The 27211-nt window shown below is 42.5% G+C and overlaps 1 protein-coding gene across 9 annotated transcripts in view; it reads right to left on the bottom strand.

The window, feature by feature from the left end:
* The window catches only part of USP54 (ubiquitin specific peptidase 54), a 98354-nt gene that overhangs the window by 49551 nt on the left and 21592 nt on the right, over positions 1-27211 (bottom strand). For 5 of the 9 annotated variants that reach the window (XM_032190967.1, XM_032190974.1, XM_032190972.1 and 2 more), the window contains exons 1-2: positions 26514-26571; positions 282-1143 (exon numbers count right to left, since the gene is read on the bottom strand). In XM_032190967.1, coding sequence (XP_032046858.1) covers positions 282-428 — 147 coding nt within the window. In that variant the 5' untranslated portion in view covers positions 429-1143; positions 26514-26571. Of the gene's footprint in view, positions 1-281; positions 1144-17348; positions 17421-26408; positions 26443-26513; positions 26572-27211 lie in introns of those variants that run through there. The other 4 variants (XM_032190970.1, XM_032190969.1, XM_032190971.1 and 1 more) reach the window with 3 other exon arrangements.

The raw sequence follows: 27211 nt of genomic DNA, 5'->3' as shown, positions 1-27211 counted from the left end.
AATTTTCTACACATGTTCACCTTTGGTTGATACATAACAAGTTTTCACAGAAATGAATCACTATGTGATTGTGCAAATGCTGTCAATTTCACCAAGAAAAACTGGAAATTCCCAAAGCTGTTCTGTAACACAGCTAACCTGCATTTCCTAACTTTGCTTTCTTCTACCTAGACTCACTAACAATTACACAGTCAAGCCTGGCTGTACACGTTGCACAGCACAGAAAGTATTGCAATAGACAGAAGGAGATGACAAAAGCAGTTTGCATTCTGTGATCTTACCTGTAGCGCGCTGTTCAGGAAGCAACTGTTCTGTCCCGGTTCATTGCTCAGACCTTTACTGGGTGCTATTGAGGTTGTATTTCGTGGAGTAAACATCCCCTGGACATTCCCCCGACCCACAGAAAAGTAACTTCTTTTCCAAGACATCTTCCAGTTTTAGCTGTAGAACTTGTAAGCTTTGGCTGGTACAGTGTTTTACGTGATAAGATCTTCCCTTTCTTTCACCAAAATTCAGAACTGGAACAACATCCAATATTCTGTAATTTATAGTTTAAATTGAATTTATCTTTTCTTGAGGACAGAAGCAGTTTCTTTTAAATCCAGCCCAGGATGCTAGTCTTCATTTGATGCTTACGTATGCAAAACCCTCTTTTACAAGCAGCCACGGACAAAGTTTGCAGAGGGAAGGAATCCATCGTCTTGCAAGTTCATCTGTTATGCTGTTTCTCCCTTTTCCAAGTGGGTAGTGACTTCAGGGAACAAATGGCAGATTAAGGAGGTCCCTGAATCAAGGAGAAAAACAACAGCTACCTCCCTCCCCCCTCCCACCCTCCCCCCAAAACAGTTTTTCTAATTCTTTTATAATCCTCCCACAGAAGACGGGAAAAATCCAATTAGTAGGAGAGCACTGAAACCAAAACCATAACAAAGTCTTTGCAGCTCCCTTTCAGTTCCTTCTGTCTTGGGTGATGAAAGAGACATTATCCTCACAGGAAAAAAGCAGCAACTCCAGAACTTGAGAGTGACGAGCTTTAGAGTAGCGAGGAGTCTGATACAGTCCCTCTAATTCTGAGTGCGATCTTTAGAAGTTCCTCCTCCTGATCCTCCTTTTGCAATCGGAATGCCCAGCCGTGCCAGAAAGCTTGAGAGAGAAAAATAATCAAAGGCTTGCGTCATTTAATTACTCTCTTGGTTTTGTGGTGTTCTGCCAAGACCAGTGTTGCCTCACCTCCCACAATACACTGAATCTTCTGAGACAAAGCAAAAAATATAAGCCCTCCTCCACCCAAAAAATAAAATAACACGGAAAAGAACGCAGAGTTATAAGAAAAGCATGGTAGAGCAGGAGGGCTGACCTATGTCAGTAGAGTTAAGAAGGAAGTTAGATTTAAGAAGAGAAAACACATTCACATAACTATCATGCCAGTGTTCATACATACCCTTTGCAATCCTTAAATATTGTATTTCTTTAAGATCTTAGTATTTCAGATAGTAGTGGGAGGGTTTTGTGAATAGATGTTAATACACTGGCCACGCTAGAATTGGGATTTTCCATTGATAGAACACTGAAATGAAGACAAGTCTCTGCACTGACTCAGAAGACCAGAGCTGTCTTCAGAACAAAATCCTCTCCATGATTTATTAACCACCGACAGTGATTTTATATATATATGTGTGTGTGTGTGTGTGTGTGTGTGCGTGTACACTGAATAATACAATGAGACACTGATGCTTATGAAGAAATCAGCATCATTCAATAAACACTGCTCTTCCTACCCTAAACTCACTTTTGCCATTGTCTTGAAGGGAATACAAAAAAAATCATTGTTTATAGAAATTTTTTAGAACAAAACTACAAGAATTTATGGTAATTAAAAAAATACTTCTTGTAAGAGTATCCCACCTCTTTCCCACCTCTATTTACTTTAGAGCCAATCATATAGCATTTTTGTGGGACACTGTTAATGAGGTTTAGGATTTCCCCATTATCAATAACAGAACAACAACTGAATATACCCAGCATGAACAAGACAGCTCTATTCCATGTGTTCTGAAGAAGTAATTGCACCACAAAATAAGTGCATGCAAAATTTGTGCATCAGCAAAAATTAATTAAGAGTGTAACTCCTTACAGAGATACCCTGGGTGTCTGCAAAGGCTCATTTTTCACCTTCACCACGATAAGTCATTCATCTTCTGTCAAAACACAGAATTTCCTCAACATCCACGGATGTCTTATAGTAGCCTAACCCAGTCCCTGCTAGTAATATTTTGTTCGTACTTCTATTAATCCAGTTCTACAAATATTAACGAAGTGTTGCTGTAAGGCAGGCAAACATCTCTATACAGATGAATATTATTCCCGGTTGCTAATATGCCATGCAAAATTTTCAGATGTGCTTGCAAGCCTGTAGACACAGTTCATTATCATGCCAGTCGTGCAACATTCCTGAGCACTGAACATATACAGGTTTCATTTCAAAGCAATTTCAGCCTCAACCCCCCTTTTCTTTGCTCAATCCCTTAATGAATCACGAGCCAAACACACTGTGTGAGGTAATTGACTTTCAAGCAACAATTTAAGATCCTCTGTAAACCAACGCTACTTGCAATAGGTGCAGCGCTAAGCCTGAGCTGCAAGAGCCAGGAGCACGATGCTCTGGGAATGGGCTGAGGTAGGCAGACTCGGTGCTAACTCACAGAAAGTCCCTGAGCCAAGCACTCTGCCATCCCCTTTCCACAGCACCTATGGGAAGATGGAAAACACAATCCACAAGACATCCCAGAAGCACAGGCGTGAATAAATACTCATGAACTTGAATTCAAGATTCTGCTCTCAAACTGAGCTATAAGTCTTCAAGCCAAAATGTCCGGTTATTACAAAGTGCATACATTTTTCTACTGGTTTTTATTGTTGTGGGACCAGAATCAAATTAGCAGCTTTGTATTCTGCCTGTCATCACAAGAGGAGTATTGCAAGCTGGCAGGACTCTTGCAGTAATCACACAAGCTTCTTACATTTATACAAGGCTTAGCAGAACTGACTTCTTAGACTACCTTCCCTGTGGTCTTTCACAGGGAGAAGTTCAGCCTGCTCATTTAGCTAGATGTCTGTTGCAGAGCTAAGCGAATGAGCAGGAAGCCTGTAATCAGGTAACCACCCAGTTAGGACAGAACCACATCTCTGGAGATTAATGGCAGTGTCACACTTGACCAAACACTATAAACTTACCAACGCTACAGAAGAGCTACAAAATGGAAGCCTAATTAGTCCGAAATATATGTATGACAATATTCATAAGGATCCTCTGTTCTACCATGAAAATCACAAAAAGGATAGCAAAAAGCAGGAAAAAAAAAGAACTTAAGGAAAAGAGCAATCATCGCTATTAAAATATTCTGCTTTGCTTTCACCACCGACATAGCCACCACCAGAAAAAAAGCTAAGCCTCTTGTATTTTCAACTCACAATAGATAATTAAAAAAAAAAAAAAAACACAAAAAAAAAACACACTAAACAAACCACCAGTGGTTTGTAAGGGAACGGAAGGGCACTGCCACACAAGCTTGTCCGCAGGCGGAGGTGTTCTCCAAACACGCTACTTCTCCCTGATATTGTGTGAGCTTGAAAACGATCCCAACCACAAAACTAAAGAAAAACAAATTTACTCTCTGAAATGAAGTCACAAGAACACAATGATACACACAACATGCTTCAGAGAACTGAATAGTTAAGCGAGAAGAAAATACTTTCATGTATTATTTCTGATTAAAGAAGTTTTTGAGCAAAACTGTTCTCCTACGAAGGACAAAAGAAAAGCTTTTTAATAGGACAAGGAAAACCCCTGTAATTCAACTGCTAATGAGGTTTCCCAGCTTTCTCCAGCATTTTAATAATAGGTCACAACAAGTGCAGCTCCATATAGCTCTTACATTACAAATGAAAGTTCCTCAAAACCTGTAGCTCCGTGTGGCATACTGGCATGACCCCAAGCAAGTGAGTTTGAAGTAAAGAAGAACGGCATTATCAGATCTGAGGAAACTGTTCCTACACAAAACAGATGATTCTCATTGCTGGAAACTTTACTAGTCCAGAAATATGACCAAAACAAGAGTGCCAAATGCAAAAACATAAACGATGCTCTTGGTTCATTACTCAAAATGTTATCTTAGAGACACAGTGAATGGACGCAGACAGCCTAAAAGCTTCTAATGCACTTGAGTTGTGTTTATCATATGAAGAACACTATTCACTGGAATAAAGCACAAAAGTAATCCAGCCAGCATGATTAAGTAAAGCTAACTAGATCCCTGAAAAGTTGCACAGACATAATAGAATTGTTATAATAAAGCGTAAATCATTTATAAAGATTATATAGCTAGAAAGCAGAAGCTTATCATTCTAGATTCTCCCTCAAATTCATCTAGCTTCCATGCTGTTGGGAAGAGCTTCCTTGGGGAGGGAGGGAGGGCTCCCAGACAGCAGCAGGCTCACAGAGAAGAGCAGCACATGGGAGCAGCACTCATGTCACCTCTCCAGCAGTCCACCCCCGGAGCAGTGCTGGCCACAGCTCAGCATGTACCTATGGCCTGAAGAAACCTGATGGTCTGTCCTTGGGACAGCAGGGCACAGAGCTCTCACATATGTGAGAACGAAGAGTTCAGGTCCCAATTCGTTCTTATATTTATTTGCACATCACACAAACGTAGCATCTCAAGTTGTATCCTTCCTTCTCTGGTGTGGTCCCACTATTCTACTTCGCTTTAAGGCAAAAAAATAAAAAATAAAAAAAAATGCCGCATTCCTCTTACTTCAGCTTCATCTCTCCATACGTTTTAGGCTCCTGCTCGATGAATCATTCCAGGCACAAGGCTGAATTCAAACAGCCAAATTAGGAAAGGAGACGCTTCCATTTAGTTCTAGGTACGGCTGAAGCCACCAATTAAGTATTTATCACACTTAGATAAGAGCAGAGGTCCAGAACTTATTTTTAGTGACTTGTGTTTCTACATTGGTGTTTTCAGAAAAGAATGTGTTCCCCACCCCTGTGATCCTACCACCTTTTCAGGCAGTAGAGACCACATAACTCATGTTGAGAATAAATTGTCCTTTCACATACTGAAAACAACTATGAAAGCATAAACAGATGAGAAATGGCTTGGAAATCCCCTATTTTAATAGTTTTCATAACACAGAAGAGAATTGTCCAAGATTATGCATTTCAGTGGGAGCTCTCACGCAGCTGGCTCCCAGCAGGTCCCCTTTCAGCGCAGACGCAGAGGAACAGCCCCCTGTCCCCTGCCCCATCCCAAGGCTCGAGGGGGAGCGCCCTCACAACCAGAGGCTCAGCAACTTTCTCTGTGTAACTGAAACAATGCAAGTAATGGCTAATTTCTACATGAATTATATTATATTTAATCGCAGAGCTCAACAACATGAAGACCTTCATTGACAGTTCAGACCTCCCTAAATACCCAGCTTGGTATCTCAGTCTATGCTCAATCTTGAAGGTGATGAGATAAAAGAGGGATAGAATGAGTACTCACTACATAATAGCCATAAGACTAGATGAAGTAAAGAGTGAGCAGTGCAGAGATCTTAATATCCCTGAGAAGAGCCAGCTGCCTCAGTACCAGAGGAGATCACATCCTCTGGAGAGCCTCTTCTCTTTCTGAGAACTATAGCTAGCTGGAAATACTGGGCAGATCTCTCTGTGCACCTAGAAGATATACTGTAGCTACTGAAAAGTACAATCATTTCCATTCATCTCCATCCCCAAGAAGTTTCTGATAGCACAAATGGGACAACAAAGAAAAATCTTTCTGCTTTATGCATGCTTTTTCCTCAGTCTTGATTGCTGTGCTGGGAGAAAGAGGAAAAATGCCTGCAATGCTTTTGCTGTCAAGCTTACACCCATTTTTTAGTCTTCCGCTTAAACGGGTAACTTAATTACAAGGCTTTACCTTACTTCTGCCTACAGGGTGGAACTGGGAACTGACAGCACAGCTGATGCCCACGACATACTCACACGGGTCTTTCTTATCTTTCATTCTGCTGTTGCACAATTCCTCGTCTGCAAAGCATTGTGAAGGTATGACAAAGCTCTGAGTATCAGCTGGCTCCCAGGAACCACATCAGAAAACACATCGGGAGTTTCTGTGAAGTTCAGATGAGTGTTCCTTTAGACACCAGGGAAGTGGTTCACTTACCAGATACACAGCAATTACCCAGATGCTAGGCTACAATTTGCTAGTAAATGCCATCAACGTGATCTCCAAGTAAAGATAAAAAACGAAATTCCCCCAGACTCAAAGCTGGGCTCTGTTACAGCGTGAGGGCATGACGAGCCACGACAAACACGGCAGGTTTCTCAGCAGACACAGGGAAAGCCGTTTCTCCAAGAGCCTGCCTCAAGATAATGGAAGCCAACGGGGAAGGGTCTCAACAGAACAGCGAGCAAACCAGGCTGCCCTATGGTCTTGACAAAGACTGCAGTGATTTCAAGCACTACCACTTGTATTCATACAGCCTACGAACCACTAGAAGAAACTGCAGGCAGGACACTGAAAGGGCCCAAGCTTCTTGGGATTACCACTCCCTGAAGCAGAAGCGTTGGCATTTCTGCACTGCAATACAGCTTAATATTTCTACAGAGAGAGAAAACTGAGTGCTCTTTTTAAACGAAGAAATATATTCTTGTACTGACTTTCCAAACCAGCAGATAACAGGAAAAAACAAACCCACTCCATGTTCCTGTTAACAACTGAGACCAACAAGGGGTGTGGAGAGACCGAGTGCTGCAGAAACACCCAAAAGTGAGACTCTGCAAGCTGCTGAGGTCAAGCACAGCTTTACATTGCATAAAGGTGGTTTAATCTTTGCAGCAAGCGTAAGTGCTTGCCAGCATTTTATAAAATTATAGTGGACTGTGTCTTAATACAGTCTAATGAAACACTGTGAACACTCATCTAATCCGAACCATTTGATTTTAAGCCCAACAGTCAGCCAAACCTCTTTGAAGAGCATCTCTCTCTGTTTAAAAAAAAAAAAAGTGGCAGAAAGCCATGGGCTTTGAACTGCAGACAGCTCAGTGATGGTGGAGGGCTGGAAATCTCCCCCTGCTGTAGCTCAAAGGGAGCTATCCTCTGCTCATCCCCAGCTGCCTGGGGATGCTTCTGCAGGGTTACAGAGGCTCAGTGGTCATTTCTGCAGCCCTTCCTGGAATTAGTACATCAGCTGAGAAACATCTATCTTCTGTTCAAACCTGGGAACATGCAGACTTCTGTTCAAAACAGGGAAAAAGTATGTATCTATCCCATATAGCTACAGAGAGAAAAGTAGGGTAGCCAGGTCCAGACTTCCATAAAGTAGTTAACTGGACGCAAAGTATCAGCTGGCTCTCAAACAATTGGAAAAGCCATTAAAAACCTTCCAGTAAAGACCTGGCAACCATTAAAAGGCATACTGCAATAAAAAAGGTATTCAGAGCTGTGGGTTTATTTATAAAAACCAGCATCACAGCCTTTTCTGATCACACACAACTTCACCTGCAAGATGATCTAGAAGTTTCAGGACCACCTCTCTTGTTAGAGACTGCAGTTTTTAGGAACACAATGTGGGATAATTGAACAATAAAGGGCTTCTGTTGGAAGACAAACAACAAGAGATGTGAGGTCATAACCAGAGACGCAAAGGCCACGTTATTTACTTTGTGTGGGCTTATTGCCAAAACACACTTCACTCCCCAGATAAAACCTTTACTCATATCAAAAACACTATATTAATAACCAGTGATCTCATGCATCACAGGACTTCCAGCACATGCGTTTGCTGCAGAGCCGATGGGAATGGAGGCAGGCGGATCCCAGCTTGGTGTCCTCCCCCCCCAGCCCCTTGGGAAGCATCTTGCCCCCCCCTTTCTCTTATGCAACCCAAAGGAGCTGTTATCTCAACAGCTTTTCTCTGACACTTGAAGTGGGAAGGAACAGACATAGGTAGGAAAGTCATCTAGCCAGAAGTAAACCCAAAGAATTTCAAAATAAGACTCCAGAATAATTTGCATTCCCTTCAGATCCTCACTCCACAGTTGCCCAGCTCTTTAAGACTGCTGCACAGGGTAAGAAAAGGAGGCATCTGAATACAACTGCGTGGAAGAGGATTTCTGAAGTACTTTCCCTAAGTTTCATATCACCTAAATAAATACTCCCCAAAGATTATATTTTTTTAAAAAAGCCCTATATTATCCATGTTAGACTTGGTGCTGGACGTTTCATAACGGGAAGGGGAGAGTGAAACCAGCTTCTCATCCCACTCCATATGGAATCTGGGGAGTTAGGATAAGCAGGGAAAATGCAGCAGCTTCAAATGTTATGCAAGTGCTCAAAAATCAGTAAAACATCACCGTTCAATCCTGTCTAACATAGAAAATGATGACAAATAGGAACAGGACAGCTGTCAACCATATGGTGAAATGGAAAGTTCGGGTTTTATTCTAGCGGATGCCCAGACGGCCTCCTGCTCCCAGTTATTTCCCTCCTAAAACTTTACCTAGGCTTTCCAAGGGGGAGCTCCAAGACTAATTCAGTATTTAATTCAAACTCCAGGTACAGTAATTTTCTTTGCAAAATTCTGCGTTTTACAGCCATATGCCTGAGCAACAAGATTTCAAAGCTTTGTCTTTTGGCACCTTTATTCACAAGTAAATAATCTCATCCTTCTTCCAATAATACTACTGACCCAGGAAAACAATTGTTTTCTACTTTGACCTGCAAATTCTAGCTTGAGAATGACCAAAGTGTGCCTACAATAGCATTCAGTAACACAAGGCTTCATGACTGAGAACTTCAAATCTTAAAGCCCTGCTGCCACTCTTTTCCTGACCTTGCAGACTTTTCCTGTTAAGCAGCACCACAAAAATTTGCAGAAAAAAAAAAAACACCTCAGCCTCTTCTAGAGCAGCCACCATGCTATAACTATGAGTTCTCCTGTCAATCTTCATACCCCTTTCCTTCCTTAAAGGAAAAGTCAGTAGCTATCAATCCTAAATCGTGTGCTGTTCACATTACAGCACCACAAATCCCTCTATTTCACTAACCTGTTTCATTATACCTCTATTCCAGTAATGTTTGAAAGAGCTGAATGCCTTAATACATATACATCCACACAGAATAACCAACACAGGTAAGCAAGGTACGTACTTCCCAGGGAAAGAGGCAAACAGAAAAACTCCAGCACCACCAGCAGCTGAATTTCAAAGGAAAGAGAGCACAAAATAAGCAAATGCATGAACATGCAGAGAGCAGCAACAGACTTTGACCAGGCAGATGGACAGCCTTTGGGTGGAAATTAGTCTTTGCAGTGATGTATTAAGAACCTCAAAGTTAAACACTGCAAGGCACTGACTTCCCCAGGTAGTATTCAAGGGCAAAAAGACCCCCAGGGAAGAAAACAGCTTGCTCTGTACAGAGGCACAATGGACTTTTTGACACCACTGCCTACTGAGGACATCTCCAGAGGGCGGGCAGACACGATGCCCACCTCTGTCACGATTAACAGCTGGGGGCCAGACAGCACACTTTACAGTAAATGCATTTAGGAAATTACTCCCTATTTTTTCTTAAGCTCAGGATAGTTTGGGATATTAAAGTAATACTTATTCTCAACCTATTAGATAAAACACAAAATGCAGTGAATCATCCCACCATCAGCACTTATCAGGATGGCTTCTAACACTCACTTTCTTGCTGGACTGGTAACATACTAAGGTGCCAAACTGAAGCAGTTCAGAGGAATTCATGAAGACAAAGCATAAGCAGAGCAAAGAAAAAGAACAGCAGTTTAAGGTGTTTATGCCTTGTTCCAGTATTAAACATTTAAATCTTTTTCCCTGCCTTGCTAAAACTGACAAGCAGAAGCGCTCCCGCACTGCGGAGCATTGCATGGATTAGTAGTTCTACATAGCTACAAAACAATGCACCCAGCATCCACAATATGCTGCTTTTTCCTCTTTTTTAAGCAGTCATCTGTGCTGTAGAACTATAAATAACACTTGAGCAGAATCACGAGTGTGCATGCACATGCATAAGCACTTAATCTTAACTTGGTTTTAAGATCATTATTTGTTAGTTTAGAGAAATAAGCATAACTAACAATAGAGAAATTCAATTTTGCTTGATTTCGCTTTATAAATGGAAGCATTTTTCTGCAAAAAAATCACCAAAACCTTCAGAACCTGGATAGGAAGAACACCTGAATGGATCACAAGAAAAAACTTTTAATGAATCAGAACATCCCATCTCCTGGTGGCAATTAACATATGGGAAAAGTACAGCAAACAAACAGGTTGGGGGGAAACATACTCCTGTACCTTACCAGCAGTCTGGAACAGGCAAAGAGAGGGAGTAATCAAAGACTGATTCACTGTTTTGTATCAAAGTAGGAGACCTGATTCACTGTTTTCTGTAAACTAGCAAAATAACACATCTGATTGATGGATTTACAGAGGAAAAGACACTTTTTGCAAGCTAGTGACTTTTTCCTTTTGTAAATAGGAAGCAAATAGACATAACCAGCCTCCAAACTTCACATTCAGAACTCCCACACAGGGCTCTGGTCTCCCCCTAGCAAACAGAGCATTTGCAATACATTGCCACAGCCTGTCTCCAAGGCCTTTGCACCCCAGGATTAGGCCTAACTGCCCGGCTCTCTGCCCCCTGAGCAGACAGTCATGGACATGTGGTGCCTCTCTTCAGCTGCAGCCCTGCCTCTTACTGTCTCAAAGCAAGCGCCCACTTTGCACAGATCTGTTTTAAAGCAGAGGATAAGTGACAAATGAATGCACAACAGCCCTGAACTCACAGCTAAATGCAGACAAAGTCATGCAATTATACCCACAAACTCGGAAAAGGAGCCCCGATGCACAACTATGTCCAATACCAGGAATTTTTCTCTCATTAAGAAGCCCTACAAATAAGCAATTTATTTTGCCTAAATTCTGATATTCTATTAATTTAAATAATAGATTGCTAATAAACTGGTCAATAAAAACAGACCTAAGCATTCTTAGTATAAATCTTCTCATCTATAAACATAATCATAACACATTTAAAATATGACCATTCTGCTAATGAAAGACAATTTGGCCGATAATACCTACAGCAGTTTCCTCTTGTAAAAAAACATTTTTATGCTGGTATAAGACATTCTGACAGATATAGTAAAATAAATATTTGGAAGACAAAACGCACCAGCATCTATTTCTCAAGCAGTTGTAAAAAAAATAGAAAAAAACAACGCAAAATAAAATGAACCACACAAAGCTTCAAATCCAGTTTAACGTACTTCATTGTGTGAAATTCGCAGTAGATGACTAAAACACAGGCAAATTATGTTCTTTGACTTTCATATATAGCATATTAGTCAGAAATACATTCCACAAACTAAAATATTGCATAATATGAATAGCACACATTGATGGAGGTTTTATGAGTGCAAAGCAGATTATATCTTATAAACAAGATTTCTGACACACAACTCCTTTATTTTATGTTAGAACTGGAAGCAAGGTAACGCTGTAAGATTTCCAAACAAACTTTTACACAACTCCAACCTCCTTCAATGGAAAATCTGAATTCAGGTTTCTAGTATATTTATTTTTAAGATCATCTGTACTATCCTTACCAGATGCTACTACTACGCAACTACTTCCATGCAGATTTTAAAAACTTATACAACTCTTCCCTTGTAGATTCTAACATCTTTAAATCTTGTGATCTGCTGGGGGGGGGGGGAAGAAAAAAAAGCATCTGTTCATTCTCTAAAACACAAAAACCATGAGAAAATTACCTTGCATCAAATACAGACTCATGAAGATGTTATTTTTTTCATTTTGAAAGATTATTTCATCTTTACCAGAGAAATACTGTGACACTACCAAATGCAAAAGGGATTATTCTGTGTCCTGCTGTGGCCTGGAGAGATCCACAAAGCATGAAAGAGACTCTTGTAAAATACAAGCAGGCTCTGTCCTAATGGATCACAGAAGCAGAAGCTGTGCAAATGCACTATAACACAAGCTGAACAGACTAGTTGGGTGTTGGGGTAAGGAAAAGAAGAATGATGTCAACAGCTTTGATTTATTTTTGCTCTGCCTGGCAACGAAATGACACTGCTGAGTGGCACCAGAAGCTCTCTACAAAAAAACAGAAAGGGCTCAAGAGGAGGTAGATACCACAAAAGGAATCTCTGCACATTATTTGTGGATTGCACACTGGTAGAAGAAAATGAGGAGGCAATTTAAAAAGTTCCTGCATTTGCAATTAAAAGACAACCGGTAAATATAAAATTAAAACAATTCTCTGAGTGCCCTTAGAAGTTATACTTTTAGCCAACCAATAGGTGTGGAAAGATACCCTTAAATAACTTTGTTATTGTTATTTTAAAACACAATGAGAAAGAACAAGCTTGAGGATACATTACGTGCCCCCATACAAAAAAGTGAGGCCTGGCCCTACAGGCCTGAAAAGTACTCAGGAAACAAGTTTTTAAGCCACTGAATTCAACGCTGAAAGAGGAGCTAGAGGAAACTGCAGCCTTGCTGAACTTCAGGCAAGATTTCAACCTGGACTACAAACAAAAGGATGCTAACCTTAAGAGTTACAGTTTAACTTCTTTCAGCAGAGGTTAGACCATTTCAGTGCTGCTACAGTGTGTTTTCGTTTCTTTGTTTTTTGGTGAAAGCAGTTACTTCTGTTACATCCTCAGACTGATCCCACACTAACCCATGAAATCACTTTGAAAATAAAACACCCCTGGCTGAAACCCCCTAACTTTCCAGCAACCACTCTCCTCACTGCAAAGTTAAGCAGAGAGGATTACACAGTTTCTTAGTGCACCCCCGAATGGGTGAAATGCAGGAAGCACAGAGCTTTAAACTGTGTTACTCCATGTGCTGGGTTCATCTTTTATTTCCCCTGTAGAGTGATGTACCCAGCCTAAACTGGCATCTCATTCCTTCAGAGTACCCCAGGGAACGAGATGCTTTGGGGAAAGGGCTCAGGCAAGACACGACAGCAGCTCCAAGGGCTCTTCCGCTCCACCACACACAGCAAGGGATGGGGACGTGTCTGGTCTCGGGATGACACAGTTTTATGTAAGTGTTCACTTTCTTGCTTCTAACTGTGCCTGTGATCCTTTAAGATATGGCTGTGCCATGCAGCTCCCTTAGGGGCAGGGACAGAGCCCCGTCCTGCCTTGTCCCCCTGGGAGAGGTACCAAGGATGCTCAGAGGAGAGGGGCTTCCAGAGGCTGCAGGTACCACAGGGCAGAGAGATGCCTGGGCTGGCCTCCGACGTAGCACAGCATTTCTTAGACATATGGGGCTATTCAGGGACTGACAGACCGGGATATAGAGCCAGTGGGCAACACGAAAGTTATATACAACAAGCACAGCTCTGTTTTACTCCCCGTAGTTCCCTAGAATTTTCTCTTTTAAAAAAGCTAAATTTCTATTTCTTACTTACATAAAACTTGGCTTGGTCAATCTTAAAATACTTCTGGGGATTCCCCACAGAAGGCTTGGGCCCGTCAAACCTGTGGAGGGCTCCACGTGCTGCTACAGCTGCCCATGGTGGTCCCTGGGGCTCGCTGCGGCCCACAGCAGCCCCACGGCCTGCAGCTGGCACGGGGCGCAGCCTTCTCCTTCCAGTCACAACTGTACCAACAGCTCAGCCTCACGTTGCCCACACCTACTCTTGCCAAATCCTGTTAAGACAAGACCCGTCAATACGCTCCAGGCCCAGGTCTCCAAGCATTGTAACCCGCACAATGCAACTCGGTTTCCCCACAGGTCCCCAGACAATACGCTGGCAAGAGGAAAAGCTGCTGAGGGGACGAGGCTCTTGCACTTGCCAGAACAGGGTGTGAGGAAGATTAGCAACTTGATACAAAAACAAATGCAGATCCAGAACACCAGCAAGACAGCGAAAAGGCAAAAACAAATACTGCTCTGTTACAAGCCCTCTCCCTCAGAATAACCAGCCTTCACAGAACAATCACCTGACATCTGGAAAAGCAACATCACTAAAAGCTACCCTTATCACAGAGTTAGCACACCATGATGGTATTTTCAGTCACCACATCACACCACAATAAGTGCTGTGTTGAGAAATCGCAACTGCTAAATTCTCCTTCAATACTAGAAGAAAGCATTCACACGCACTGTTACTTAACATTATTCTTGCTGTGCATTGCTTCACCAGCATTACAACATATCCCGCTTCCTTATGCACACCTGTAAGGGAGACAGGAAAAAACACAAATATTCTATCCAGATTAAGAGCCTGTGCATCCTTCCTCTGTGATTAATAAGTCATACACACATATGCATGCACACGCACAGCCAAGTGGCTGACCTGGAAAACTCTTACACTTCTGGCCAAGCAAGCCTAAAGTCAATCCATTTGAAGTTAAACTACTCTGAGCTTGATCCAAAATGTGCGATGTCGGGTACATTCTGTCTGCTAGCCTAGAAAGAAATCCTTCTGTCTTTTTAGCACTCATTTCTTCCCAGTCCCCTCAAGTTCCCCAGTTCCAATATACTGTGGTGACCCAGGCACTCACCGACAGGAATTGAAATATACGCCCTCTTCTGCAACCAAGTACATTATAAACTTGAAGAAAACTTGTGGAAGTATACATGTATTAATTCATCAATTAGAAGATTGTTATTGTGATTCAAAACATCAGAACATGAAAAGATGCAACTGGAAAATGGGTGAAATGCCATGGCTGTGACACATTGTTCCTTGGGAGAAGTAATCTCTTCCCAGAGCTCACATCTGTGACAACTCCCAGGAGTTAACAGCAACTGATTAACATCACTTGGCTCTTGGTAGAGCTGAGAACTGTGCCATACTGAAAAATTTTCCCACGTATGCATTTGTTCCAGCTCTCTTCATTTTGCTTCCTGATTACTGAAGAAACCTACTCTTTTTTTCTTGCATAAAAGTAGTTTCCTTCTGTTTATATCTGTTCAGATGTGCAGTAAGAGTACAGTTTTCTCCATCGCACTGCTCTGACTATATTGCAGTATTCCCCCTTCCTACAGTACACCACTCCCTGCATTCACTTCTAAGGGCCTTTGCATCTAACATAATCTTGACTTCTCAATTTTTAAGAGCATGATTAAATCCTGCCCCCATATTTGATGATGCCAGCCTTCACTAGCCATTTGTTAGACATTAAAAGCAAGTGCTTCTGTTTTCCCTCCCCCGGAGAAGATGGAAACATACCAAAAACATCTACAAAGCTATTCTGTTATCCTCCAAATCATTCCTTTCCTGCCAAGCATAGAAAAGCTCAGCAGTTAGGCAGCAGGTGTGCCAAAGCCATTGTTCATCCTGACAGCCACCACAGTCTGTTTCCTTTACTTCTCTAGCTGTTTATCATGTTTCTCTGGCCTTGCAGTGGGAACTCTCTAAGCTGGAATCAGCCTGTTCTGTTCTGTAAGGCACCTAAATCAGAGACTTGAGCCTGTAGGTGTAACTACACTACAAATGAAGACAAAAAACATAAGACACTATGTCCAGAATGCTTTTCCATTAAAGCAAGAGATTCTTGAACTGAAAATGTGTTGGGTTTTGGTGTTTTCTTTCAAGGAAAAGGCATAATTAGCAATGACAATGTTCCTAAGGCTTCTGTAACTCCCATGAAGTCCAACTTGCTAGGAAGAAATACCCACTGAACTTTCTAATAATGCAGATGAATGCAAGCAGCTCCCTGATGTGCTTCAGTCTGCAAACCGTCAGATGGGCTGGCCTCTGTCCTTTCAGGCTAATTCCACATTCAGCAGCTTATCACACAAGGGAAATCTGATCTTGTATCAAACGCAAGTTCATGCTTGTCTTCCTGTACAATTAGCCAGAGGTGGTGATACAGCGTTCTTGCTATCTGTGGGAGGACAGACGATTTCTGGGGGTGACATTTTCTATGGACAAATGAACCAGAAATCTCACTGCCACTAAAGCAGGGAGGACACTTCCCTCTCCACCACAGAGCTCATGGGCAGGCAGGCCACATCCCTGCCCTCTGGATCACAAGAGCAAATTCAGCTCAGAAAATTAGCACTTTGAGGGGGATGGGAAAAGAGAAGGGCTTGCTTTATTTCCTGCAAGTTTAATGAGCTGAATTAACTTGCCAAGAAGTTGGAGCTGGGGACAAGGGAAGCGGGCAGTGTACAGGAGCGCGGGCTTCCACGCTCAGCTCCACATCAGCTCAGCCCACCCAACAGAGACCCACCTCGGCAGCTACAACCCATGTCAGGCATCCTAAAACATGTGGGGATTATAAAAAAAAAAGTATTCCTTCAAAAAAAAGACTGGAATTTGTTTATTATAAAGAATGATGAGCAGTAGAAGTGATATATAGCTTTTTTTTTCCTGTTCGCCCCACCTCCAGTGACGGATTTTAGAACTGGATTTATCATTTGGTGGAATTAAAGCCTGTTTACTCTCACCAAATGTATGAAAATGGTTTGTGTATTCTCCAAATCTACAAATTTAAACAAAGATATATTTCATGCTGAAAGCTGCAGCAATGAGAAGTATGGAACAGTCATGGTAGAGCTCCAGAATTCACATAATAATTAGTATTTATTTTGGAAACGAGACACTTCCACAAAAGGCAGGGAATCAGGAAAGCTGCCAAAGCAAGTCCTTACTTTCACAAATCAACACATTAAAAATAATTTTAAAAGTCCTACCTACATTTAATACCTTATTTTATTACCAATTTTCTTTCAAACAGAATTCAAGCTAACAAGTAGTGGGAAACAAAACTGCATCCATATTATGAAAAAAGCAGGCTTAAGAGCTTCTGATTAGGCATAGTTATACTATAAAATAACAACCATAGGAAACAAATTGCCAATATCCCTTCCAGTTGTCACAAACGTTAAGGTGCAAAGAGATTTTGACTGGTTTCATCTTTGCATTTATTACAGATAGTACTAGTCAGCAGAAGCTCTGGTATAACCCAAGGCAGCTTACAGCTTCGGGAGTGCGTTTCAGACAAGCAATCTTGAGAACATACATAAAATGTACACATACGAAACAGCATTTAGGAAGTATGGCCTGAACGTTCAAAAGCAAATTAATGGCAAACTGAAGCAACGCTACTTCTTTGCATCTCAGAAATAAGACAGTCCACGCTGAAAAGCAGCATTTTCTACTTCTCAGTAGCATATATGGATGAGCATTCCTGTGAAACTCAGATGTAATCAGAAAAAGTAGTCACAACAGTGGCAACACTGAATTTAAACAACAGATTTCAAAATTAGGAAGACCTACCTTTAGAAGCCAGTTTCTATTGTGTAAACTCCACATCGGTATTGCAACAAAAGCTGGAGATCAGAGCAGGCTGAAAAAACTCTCAGAGGACATTCTACTGGAGTAACTGCTCTGAGTAATACTTACATGGAAAAATTATTTAAGGGAGGAGGAAAGAGCTAGAAGAGTGTGGGAGGGGACAACCTGCAGATTCAAACAATAGGAAGCTGTTAAAACAAAACATAAAAACCCAAGGGCCTCCGTCAACACAGGAAAGTCCCATTTGAAAAGCATTGCCCCCCCACTGCCACCTACCAGGCAGGCAGCTCTGCCAACAGAGATAAGACCAGAGCCTGCTTACTAACAATTCACTTTGGAAACAGGGCCATGAAAGAGGGAGGAAAGTTTTACAGCCCCCTTCATGAAAGAGATGTGGCTGGGAGGAGGCAGAAGAGACTGGGCTGTAATGGATTACTTCTACTTACAGCACCCTCTGCAAAGCAGGGCTCACCTCAACCGAGTGTGACAAGCAAACTGGCAAAGTTCCTGCAAATTGTTTAGTTAAACACGAAGGATGTTTTCTCATAGGAGGGGTTGATAACCAGGAGTGACATGAAGCCATTGAACAGAACAAACAAGAGGACTCAAAGATTGCATCAGCTTTGTTCCCTCGGTTTAGAGCACCGTGGTTCCAATGCAAACGTAAAATCAGTCTTTTAAAGAACAATTCTTGCAGGACAATTCCTGGAACCATCTCGTGTGTTTTAGAACTAATGATGTTAATCAAGAGAAAAAAAAAAAAAAGGAAGCTTGTTCAGAAAATCAGCTTTCTATCCCAGAAACCTACCACAGGCTCAGTTACTTAAGCTCTGAATCAGCATTACATGATGATTCTCAAACTCTTACAGTGCAGCTCCTGGGACACTGATGCCATCCACATTCAGCATCCATTTTTACTTCTTACATGGTCACATGCACAGCGCAGATAAGAGGAGTTACAGTGCATATCCAAGAACAAAACAACTTAAAAGAAAACTTCGGTTATGTTACAAAAAAACAATGCACCCCATTGTCTTTCTGTCCTAGCACAATATAATGCTAACAAGCAGAATCAGATTGAAATACAGTAACGCCTTGGACCATAAGAGGTACTGAAGATACTATCCCCACCGGGACCATTTACCTAACAGAAACAAACAATGTAAAAAGGAAGCAGTTGGAATCCAATTCAGTCATTTCGCCTCAAAAACAATCCAGTCTTGCAGGATAGAATAGGCTGAGCCAAGTTTTAACTATGTCATTCCATAACGATGCAGGTTTGGTCAGATAAAAACAGGATTAAGAGCAAGAAAGGAAAAGTATGTGGCAAAGCACAATACTCTGAGCAGTGTTTTATCTTATGATACTTCTGTATACTCTTCTTACCCCCGGGTTTTAGATTTGCCCACACAAATCCCAAATCATTTTTGAAGCATCCTAATAGTGGCACAACTGTGAACAAAACCTAGTACAATATTCAATAATCACGCTGGGCTCAAAATATGTTCTACAGTTGCGTACGTCATGTTAACTCAATAGCACTTGTTCCTCAAACAGCTTGTTTCAAAGACGCCAAAACACTTAAAAGTACAGTTTACAATATCAACACAGACCTCTTCCAGCCAGAAATCCTCGTTTTCATCACGCAGGAAGAACAACTGACCCTCCCTGGTGTCTTGCACCATTACGTGGACCTGCAGGTTTCCTTACCAAGAGTCAGCTAGTCCATCTGCTTAAGCTGCATCGTGTCCAGGGCTCAGTGACCTTAAGTTGGCAAGCACCCTTGCAGAGAACACACTGGTCTCTATGTTCCCTTCCTCCTCCTTATCCTACAGGAGGAAGCATTTGCTTATTGCTACTCAGGCACACAGGGACCAGAGAGCCTCACGTGGCTCCACTGATTTCCTCGCTGAGGCGGTGTGGGCCAAAAAGCATGGCAGGAGCACCTAAATCTGTAATACCAAAGCCAAAGGATTTGCAGAACCAATCCATACAAATTTGTTTCAGCTTCAGTCTCCATCATTCCAGAACTCCATTCTCTGCTCCTCCTAAAATGTTTCAGGCGACCAGACATACTTGAGTAACAACTAGAAGTACGGATCAAACTGAGGACCTTTTCAAACACCCACTTTTACGCCATTTTAGACAGAAACTTGCAGTTACCCGTCTAAACAATATCTGGTTCTTCAATGTTTCAGTAACTAAAGAAAGCATGAGAAGTATTTCTAGAACCGGCCCCGCTTTCTGCTTCCGTCACATCTGAAACTCAAGCTTGACAAATCACGCAGCAGCAAGGAACAGGTAAGGCTTTTCCTGCTAAAACAAATCCCTCTGCATCAGGCAGAAAGCTGGACCTCACTCTCTACCGCCAGAGGCCAAAGAGTTGAGGCAGCAAGCAGGGTTCCACGCCCCACCAGAAGCCAAGGGACACTTCCCGTGCTGGAGTGCAAGAGCTCTGCCAAACACACCATCTAAGCATCTGACTCACTGCCACCAAACGAAGAAGGAATTCATAGCAATTACCGTATTTCTGCACAGAATAGGGGGGAAAAAAAAAAAAAGTGTTCCCACTCTTCCAATGTCATTTCACCTAAATTAGGGCAGTACAGCAACCCTCAAACAGCTCTAGTCAAGTATAGCAGACCCTAGGGCTATTAAGACCTGATAGCAATGCTGGCAATTATGCAGTCAACCACACAGTTGCCTCAGACTGAAATAAGGCAGGAAAACGAGCGAAGATAAAGCAATAGAAACAAGCACAGAGTCTCTCTCCCCGTTCCTTGCTTTTCTGTTTGTTTTAAAGATCAATAAGCTGAGAAGCAAACATATTTGCAGACAACCCCATCTATTAAATGTGTGTGCCTGCAGCATCCATTCACAGTTGGCAAGATAAACAGATATTGTCTAAGAAAACGACAAAAGCATATGTTAAAAAGAATATCTTTAGAAACAAGGTATAGATGACAGAGCTGCATGTGCTTTCATTTTGAATACTGAGAACAGTCCTCCTCCCAGCGTCTGCAAACTCCCTGGATTTCAGCTCCCTTCTGCCACCACAGATCACATTGCTTCCTACCAAGCAAAGACGACGCTAGCCATTCCCTTCACCCCTGAAAAATTTTCCACCACAGCACTCCCACTCGTAGAGCTTTAAATGTCAGCACATTTAGTATAGTTTAAGTAACATAAGTTTGTCTACATGGAGACATTTGTCAGGAGCGAAGGATAAAGAGTGAACTCCACACCACGCTGCAGATGCAGTTGCTGACTGGCTTCCATGAGCTGGTTCCAGAAGTTCCTGAGCACCTCTCACAGCTCTCATTCCTGGTCTCATGCCTTGCTGCTCTGCAGATGGCAGCCTGTGTAGGACCACATTATCAACTGCTTCATGAGAACATCCTGGGTTAAAAATAACTAGAAAATAAAGCTTCGAAGGGGACTACTTTTATGATTTCTGTTGTTCAGAACACAGAGCAGCCCTACAGTAAGCAGCCTTCACTGACCCAACAGAGACTAGCAAACCACCAGGGACAGAGACAGAGAAAGACGACTTTATGACAACTTCTCATATCATCTTTGCTACCAGTCAAGATACTGTGGAGACGTGCTAATTTCTTGCATAGGTAGTTCACAGCATGTTTTCATGATACAGCTATGCCAACCTGACAGCTGCTACCAGGGTGGATCCATTCCCATCACATGCCCCTTCTGATCCCCTTATGCTCAGGCTAAGCAGTCTACAGAAAAAGCTAGTATAGAAAAAATTGGAAAAAAAAAAAAACTACTAAAAGAATGATAGATTTTTTTTTTCCCCTCCATCAGCTAGTTCACTCAGAATTCAGAAAGCAGACATGGAAAGCACCGGCCCGCAGTCAGACCCCCTTACCCAGATAACGAAGCTGCTCCTCAATCTGCGTTCGGATGCCTGCACAGCAGTCAGCGACAGACTAAGGTGTGGTGGTTTCATGCAGTGTGGGAAACACCAGGTGGTGTCAGGCTGTTTACCTTCCCGGCCTCACGCTCCCACTGCTTCCAGGCAGTGCACCAGCAGGGAGCCTGCTGCCAGCCACCTGCAGGGCGAGCAGCCTGGCACCAGCTGAGCAGGGAGGGGAGCACCCAGCACAGCCCAGCCCAGCCCCTTCCCGAAGCAGCCACAGCAAAGCTGCATCATGTTAGCATCAAGCTGCTCTCCAGGAAAGATGAGTTCAGAACAACTGCTGCAAATGAGCCCCCTGGTTAATCTTTTCCAGCCTCCTTGTTATAAGCAAGCCAACGTTTTGTTGACTTCCAGGACGCATCCCCTGGAATTTTAGGAAGTCTGATTGCCCCCTTCATTGAAAAATGCTGAGGTCAAAAAGGTTAATTCAGTGAAGTGGACACAAAGCAGCGACCACCAAGAATTCTTTATTTATTTATTTGGGGTGGGAGGAGGGCTGGTTGAGGCAGGGGAGCTGGTGGTGCCGTATCAGTGGTGCATTTCTCAAGACGAGGGAAAAAAGCCATTGCAAAATCTAACAACAGTTGAACGAACTTCAGGGCAATGTGTTCAAAAATATTAGGCAAACACATATGCTGTACTCAGCTGACCTTCTCCACATGGCAGGACAACTGTTTCAATACTGTCTGAGGGGAAAAAAAAAAAAAAAAAAAAAAAAAAAAAAAAAAAAAAAAAAGCATGGTTTACTCTCTCAGATAGCCTTAAAGCCAAACGGAGCCACTGATAAAAACCCATACAGCTTTCTCCCTTGCCTTTTGAGCAATTCTTTTATTAAAACCAGGTTACCTAGAGCTATTAAAGTCACTTGTAAATTGCAAGATGAGCAAAAAGCTTTTCTGCTGTTCCTCAGTTTTTCTGAAGAACAATCAAGCATACTATTGCTTTGGTAGTTCTCAACAAACGATCAGAAAGTCTTCAAGACTACCGTGTCATACAGAGAGCGGCTAAGGTGTGGCCGTATTTGTTATGCCCTCCGCTTTCCTTCAGCCTCCCAAGCACTCATTCTGATCCTTGCACAAGCCGTTCCCATCTGGCAACACAAGCGTTCAAGTGGCCGGAGACAACCAGGTCAGGGAAAGCACTGAGTGGGTGGAAATACAGGCCCCGGCCTGTGTACAGTCACATCTGTTCCTCGGTGCTCCCTACGTCACCTCACAGTATCTGTGCAGGATGCCTCAGAGAGGTAGTACCAGCTAAGTTGTTTGAGAAACCGTCGTCTGTAGTCTCAGCCAAAACCTAAACTAGCTTTAAAAATCTACTTGGGAGCACTGAAGCGGGAAGGATTCCTTGATATGTCAAGTCCAATCCTTGGCTACCAAGAGCACTATCACTGCAACTCCTTGTCAGATGCTTACCGTTTGATTAATGAAGCTGGCCCATTTACAACTTTAAACCTAAGAACAGTCTGCGTATACTTCATATTTTCCTCTTGTCTTCTTTCTCATATATACGTTGAAGGCAGAGATCTCCTCATTGAGACCAGTCGTCCTTTTGACAGATGACTCAAAAGAAAAAAAGAAATACCAGGAGAAAGCCTGAGCACCTCATTCTGAGCCAACAGACCCTGTTGGCAGATCCTTCAAATCCTTAGGTCTAGGAACTCCTACCCAGTGCTCCACAGTAACTCAAACTGCAGCACGGGGAGGTATGGGAGGCCACAAAACAGCCACAGTTCAAAGGTTAAAGAAACACATGCAGGAACCAAAGTACCACTCCTTTTGATACCAAGGAACCCCCACAAATACTACAAATAACTACATTCTTCTTGCTACTACACTCAAAACCAAATAAAAAACTCAACTGCATTACACACTTAATCCAAGTGACTGCAAAATGCAGCGTGCTACATTTAATCCACCCTGGGTTTTGCGACTTCCACTTCAGTACGTGGACCAGAGCCAAAAGAGTATTTTATAAATATCCTATCAAAAAGAGATGGTAAAAGGTCTTTTCGACAAGAAGCAACACACTAGCTCACAGATGCCTATTAACCAAACAAACCATTAATTTTATTTATTTTTTTTTTAAAACAACACACAAGCAAATCCTTTCAGTGAGCGTGAGTCTATGCCACACCAAAGCTGCAGACAAGCCTCCTGTCACTTGCACAGGTGGAGCAGACAAGAATCACTGTTTTACAACCTAAAAGACATGGCACAAAATTTGTTATCTCATAGGAAAAGGAATTTCCTGTGGTTTAGATAAGACCCTGAGACACAAAAGAATTAATATACAGTTTAACTAGGTCTGGAATTGGAAAATACCTTTCCTCACATAAAACACGCACATGGCATTGGTTCAGAGTAAATGGAGCAATAAAGCCATATCTGCTTTTCCCAGCATCAAGTTCTTAGATAAGTTTGTGACCCGAAACTGAGGCACCCAACTTTGATACACCAGGATCTTTGCAACGGTGTGGTCCTTGACTGAGGCTTGCAAAAATGTCTTATGAAAGAAGACTCTGCAAGATTGTTTCAGCACTTCCATCAACTCAAACTGATGCTTTTCAGGCTCTTATTTGACACAAAAAAGGAGATGACAGATTGGAGGTGGAAGATTCACTTTGGGAACTTACATCCGTATGACACCAAAAAAGAAAGTAAGCTTTCCAGCAAACCCTCCATGTTTGTTCCCTTTGATATTTTAGTTCCTCGGCTTTATTAGTTTAATTTTATATCACTTATTTTAACAACAGAAAAAGAGAAGATCACAAAGACGTGGCTGCAAAGAAGGCAATCAGACTCATAAAATTTTATCTTAGATCGTTTTACATTTCCTGCCCTAATTATTTTCCTCTGTGTCTTATTTTTAGTGTCTGTCCTATAATTGAACCTTGGCAGACTGACACGCAGTCAGGATGTATGGCACAGAACTCCCCAAAGCATTCAAATCCATAACGCAATATTTGAAGGGCTGAAAATAAGTCAACGACACATACAACTCCAGGAATCACTCCAATCACTGAATAAATATTTTAAAACAAACTGTAATTTGCAACTCGTAAAACTGATTCGTCTATAAAAAAAAAAAAGAAGAGCTATTATAAAGAGGGGGAGTAACAGCATTTACATTATCTTTCTTTCCATCTTGAAATGTTTTCTATGTGTTTCATTAGAACAGCCACTATCTCTTCAATTTGTATGCACCTACAAAAGCTTCTGCAGATGCTTAAAATCCAGTGATTTTTCCAACTGCATATACAACCACACATGAGTTTTACTGTTTGTTTCACAGCTAGTGAAATGAAATTGGCTTGAGATGCTGAAATATCAACAAGCTTTAAAGTAACATTTTCAAGGAGGGTGGGAAATGGCTAAGGGCTTCCAGAAAAAACAATGAGCCACTTGCCAAATTTCTATGGAAAGTCACATCCATCACACTAATAGGTGCTGTAGTGAAAAAAAATACACTTAGCAGTTAAGGAGATTTTCAGGTTGAAAAGTAATTGACCAGATTTCACTCTGTAGGCTAATCCTCTCATATGTCCTGCATGACTTACTTGTTCACCTTTGCCTGGCAACCTAAATTGCATCACCTCTTCAGTCTGCAAATCTGCTTCTGACAGAACACAGGTATTCTCTACATAGGTAGCATAAAAAAAAATAGTATTAAACACTAAAGCAACGTGACACTCAGAGGTTCCTCTTCCCCAGATGTGAGGAGCACACAAATCACAAGTATGCATTAATATATCTAAATAAAAAGACTCCATTGGCCTTAAACCATGACAAATTAACATGCTTAGCCCCTTAGAAAGCCCACTGTTGATACAAGTCAACTGGGACAATGTAGATCTCAGGATGAGGCCAATCTATCCGTGCAGGATGCCCACTGCAAAGAGCAATACAGAATACCAAGCAGAGTACGAACATCAGCAGCTAAATATAGACACTAAAAACATCTTCTGTTGCATACTGATTAGATTGAAACACTGTCAAGGCAGCTGCTGAAAGAAACCTGCAGGAAAGATGAATTCCTAGGTATACATCCAAAGCTAAAAATAGCAGGTATTGCAACAATTACATATGGCCATACATTAAAGTATTTTTATTTTAATAAGGACTTGCTCCAGAATCCTGCTCTGCATATTTATGAACTAAGTCTGCTTTGGAATAAATTAGATGTGGTAAGAGATTGGGACCTGACCTGTGCCTTTTCAATTTAAGGCTTAAAGAGAAGTCAGACTACATTTTTAGCATAAGAATACCAGAGATACCTTCAGCTAGTCAAGAGAAAAACCTGTGAAAGCCTTGCTTCACTTTGTCACATCCTTCTGCTACATAAGACAATGAGAGGTCCTTCTGCCAGACTTATCTTCATCCAATATTTCCCCTGAGCAGATTTTTTTCTAGTATTCATTTCCAGCAATTTAAACATATCTAGTGAAAAGTGAACACGTGAGGTCAGAAATGAAAGACGTAAGTATGAGTCTGATTAGCATGGAGACTAAATGAACCTTTAAAAAAGAGATTTCGATGTTCATGCTACCCTTATTGAAAAAGCAAACACCACAACAAAGGCCATTGTCAATTCTTTGCCTTTAACTAGCAAATGCAGTTCCTGGGCACGGGAAGATTCCCTTGGTGGGAGTTCTGCATGAGCTTGTGCATTCCCACCTAGCTGGTGGAGGGCACAGACATCACCTCCTCCAGCAACAGCCTACCAGCTTCCCATCGGCAACGGGGGGGAGGCAGCTGTAAAACACCTCACAGCCCTCCTCGTACTCCAAACTCCTGCATCTTGGACCGCCTCCATTCGGCGAAGTACCGTGAGCTGTATTTCAAACAGCAGCTCCACCAAGGGCAGCAGCTACACCGCACGATTTACCACCCCGAGCAGCAGCAGCAGCGAAGGCAGTGCCTGGCGCACACCTGCTAACTCAGCAACAGCTCCAACAAACAAACGCAACCGACGCGGTACGGAGGAACAGGTAGAGATGTGGATAAAAGGAAAAACGCCCAAATAATAAATGTTAGCAAATAATAAAGCGCGGTTGTAAGGAAAGTGGTGATACGGCAGCGAGCACAGCCGCAGAGGAAACCCACCCAGGCTGCAGCGGACCCGCAGCCACACGGGGACCTCCCGCGCCCCGCCGCCGGCAGCCCCCGGCCGTGCCCCCGTCCCGGTGCCGGTCCCGTTCCCGCACTCACCGCGGCCGCCCCGGGCCGTGCCGCCCCGCACCCACGTGCGCAGCCGCCGCCGTTTCCCGCGGCGCGCTGAGCGCGGGAGCGGCAGCCCAAGCCCCGCCTCCTGCTGCATGACGTCACCGGCGCGCACCTGACCGGCGCGGGAAGGTCGCGCCTTAAAGGGGCCGCGGGGCGGGGGGCAGGTACAGGCTCTGCGGGGTCACGCCTCGGGACGCTGCACCACAGCCCCGCATCGAAACCTGGCTCCTTGCCTTGGGAACAGGGAAGGTGCAGCGAAGAGATACACCTAGGAAAATACCCCCATGGCATTCAACTCTTTTTCCCCTTACAGCTATTATTCATTTTTTTTTCCCCTGACATTTGTAGGCACTTAGAGGTCTAAACATTTTTTCATGCTCAGATTTTTCTAAAAAATATGGGAATATTGGTACGTGTGGGAAATTCTAAAGTAGAATTTACAGAACAGGTCATCCCTGTCTGCTAATAATAGAATTGCCCAGACTTACTGATTTCAGACTGTACATGGACAGAAGTCATATGATAACGCTCTAATTATTTTTTTAAGTAGTTAAAGCATCTGAGTTAACTAGATATTGTTTGTAAACACCAAATGTTAAACGCTTTTACAACTAGGAGGTATCATCCTCAGCTCTCCAAGCTATTACTCAAACAGTCAAGAAAGTTTCCTTAGTTGCTTTTCC

The sequence above is a fragment of the Aythya fuligula genome, chromosome 7 (genome assembly GCF_009819795.1).
Source record: "Aythya fuligula isolate bAytFul2 chromosome 7, bAytFul2.pri, whole genome shotgun sequence".
NCBI lineage: Eukaryota > Metazoa > Chordata > Aves > Anseriformes > Anatidae > Aythya > Aythya fuligula.
Note: the sequence above shows the minus strand (reverse complement) of the source record. Positions and strands in the feature narration are given on the sequence as shown.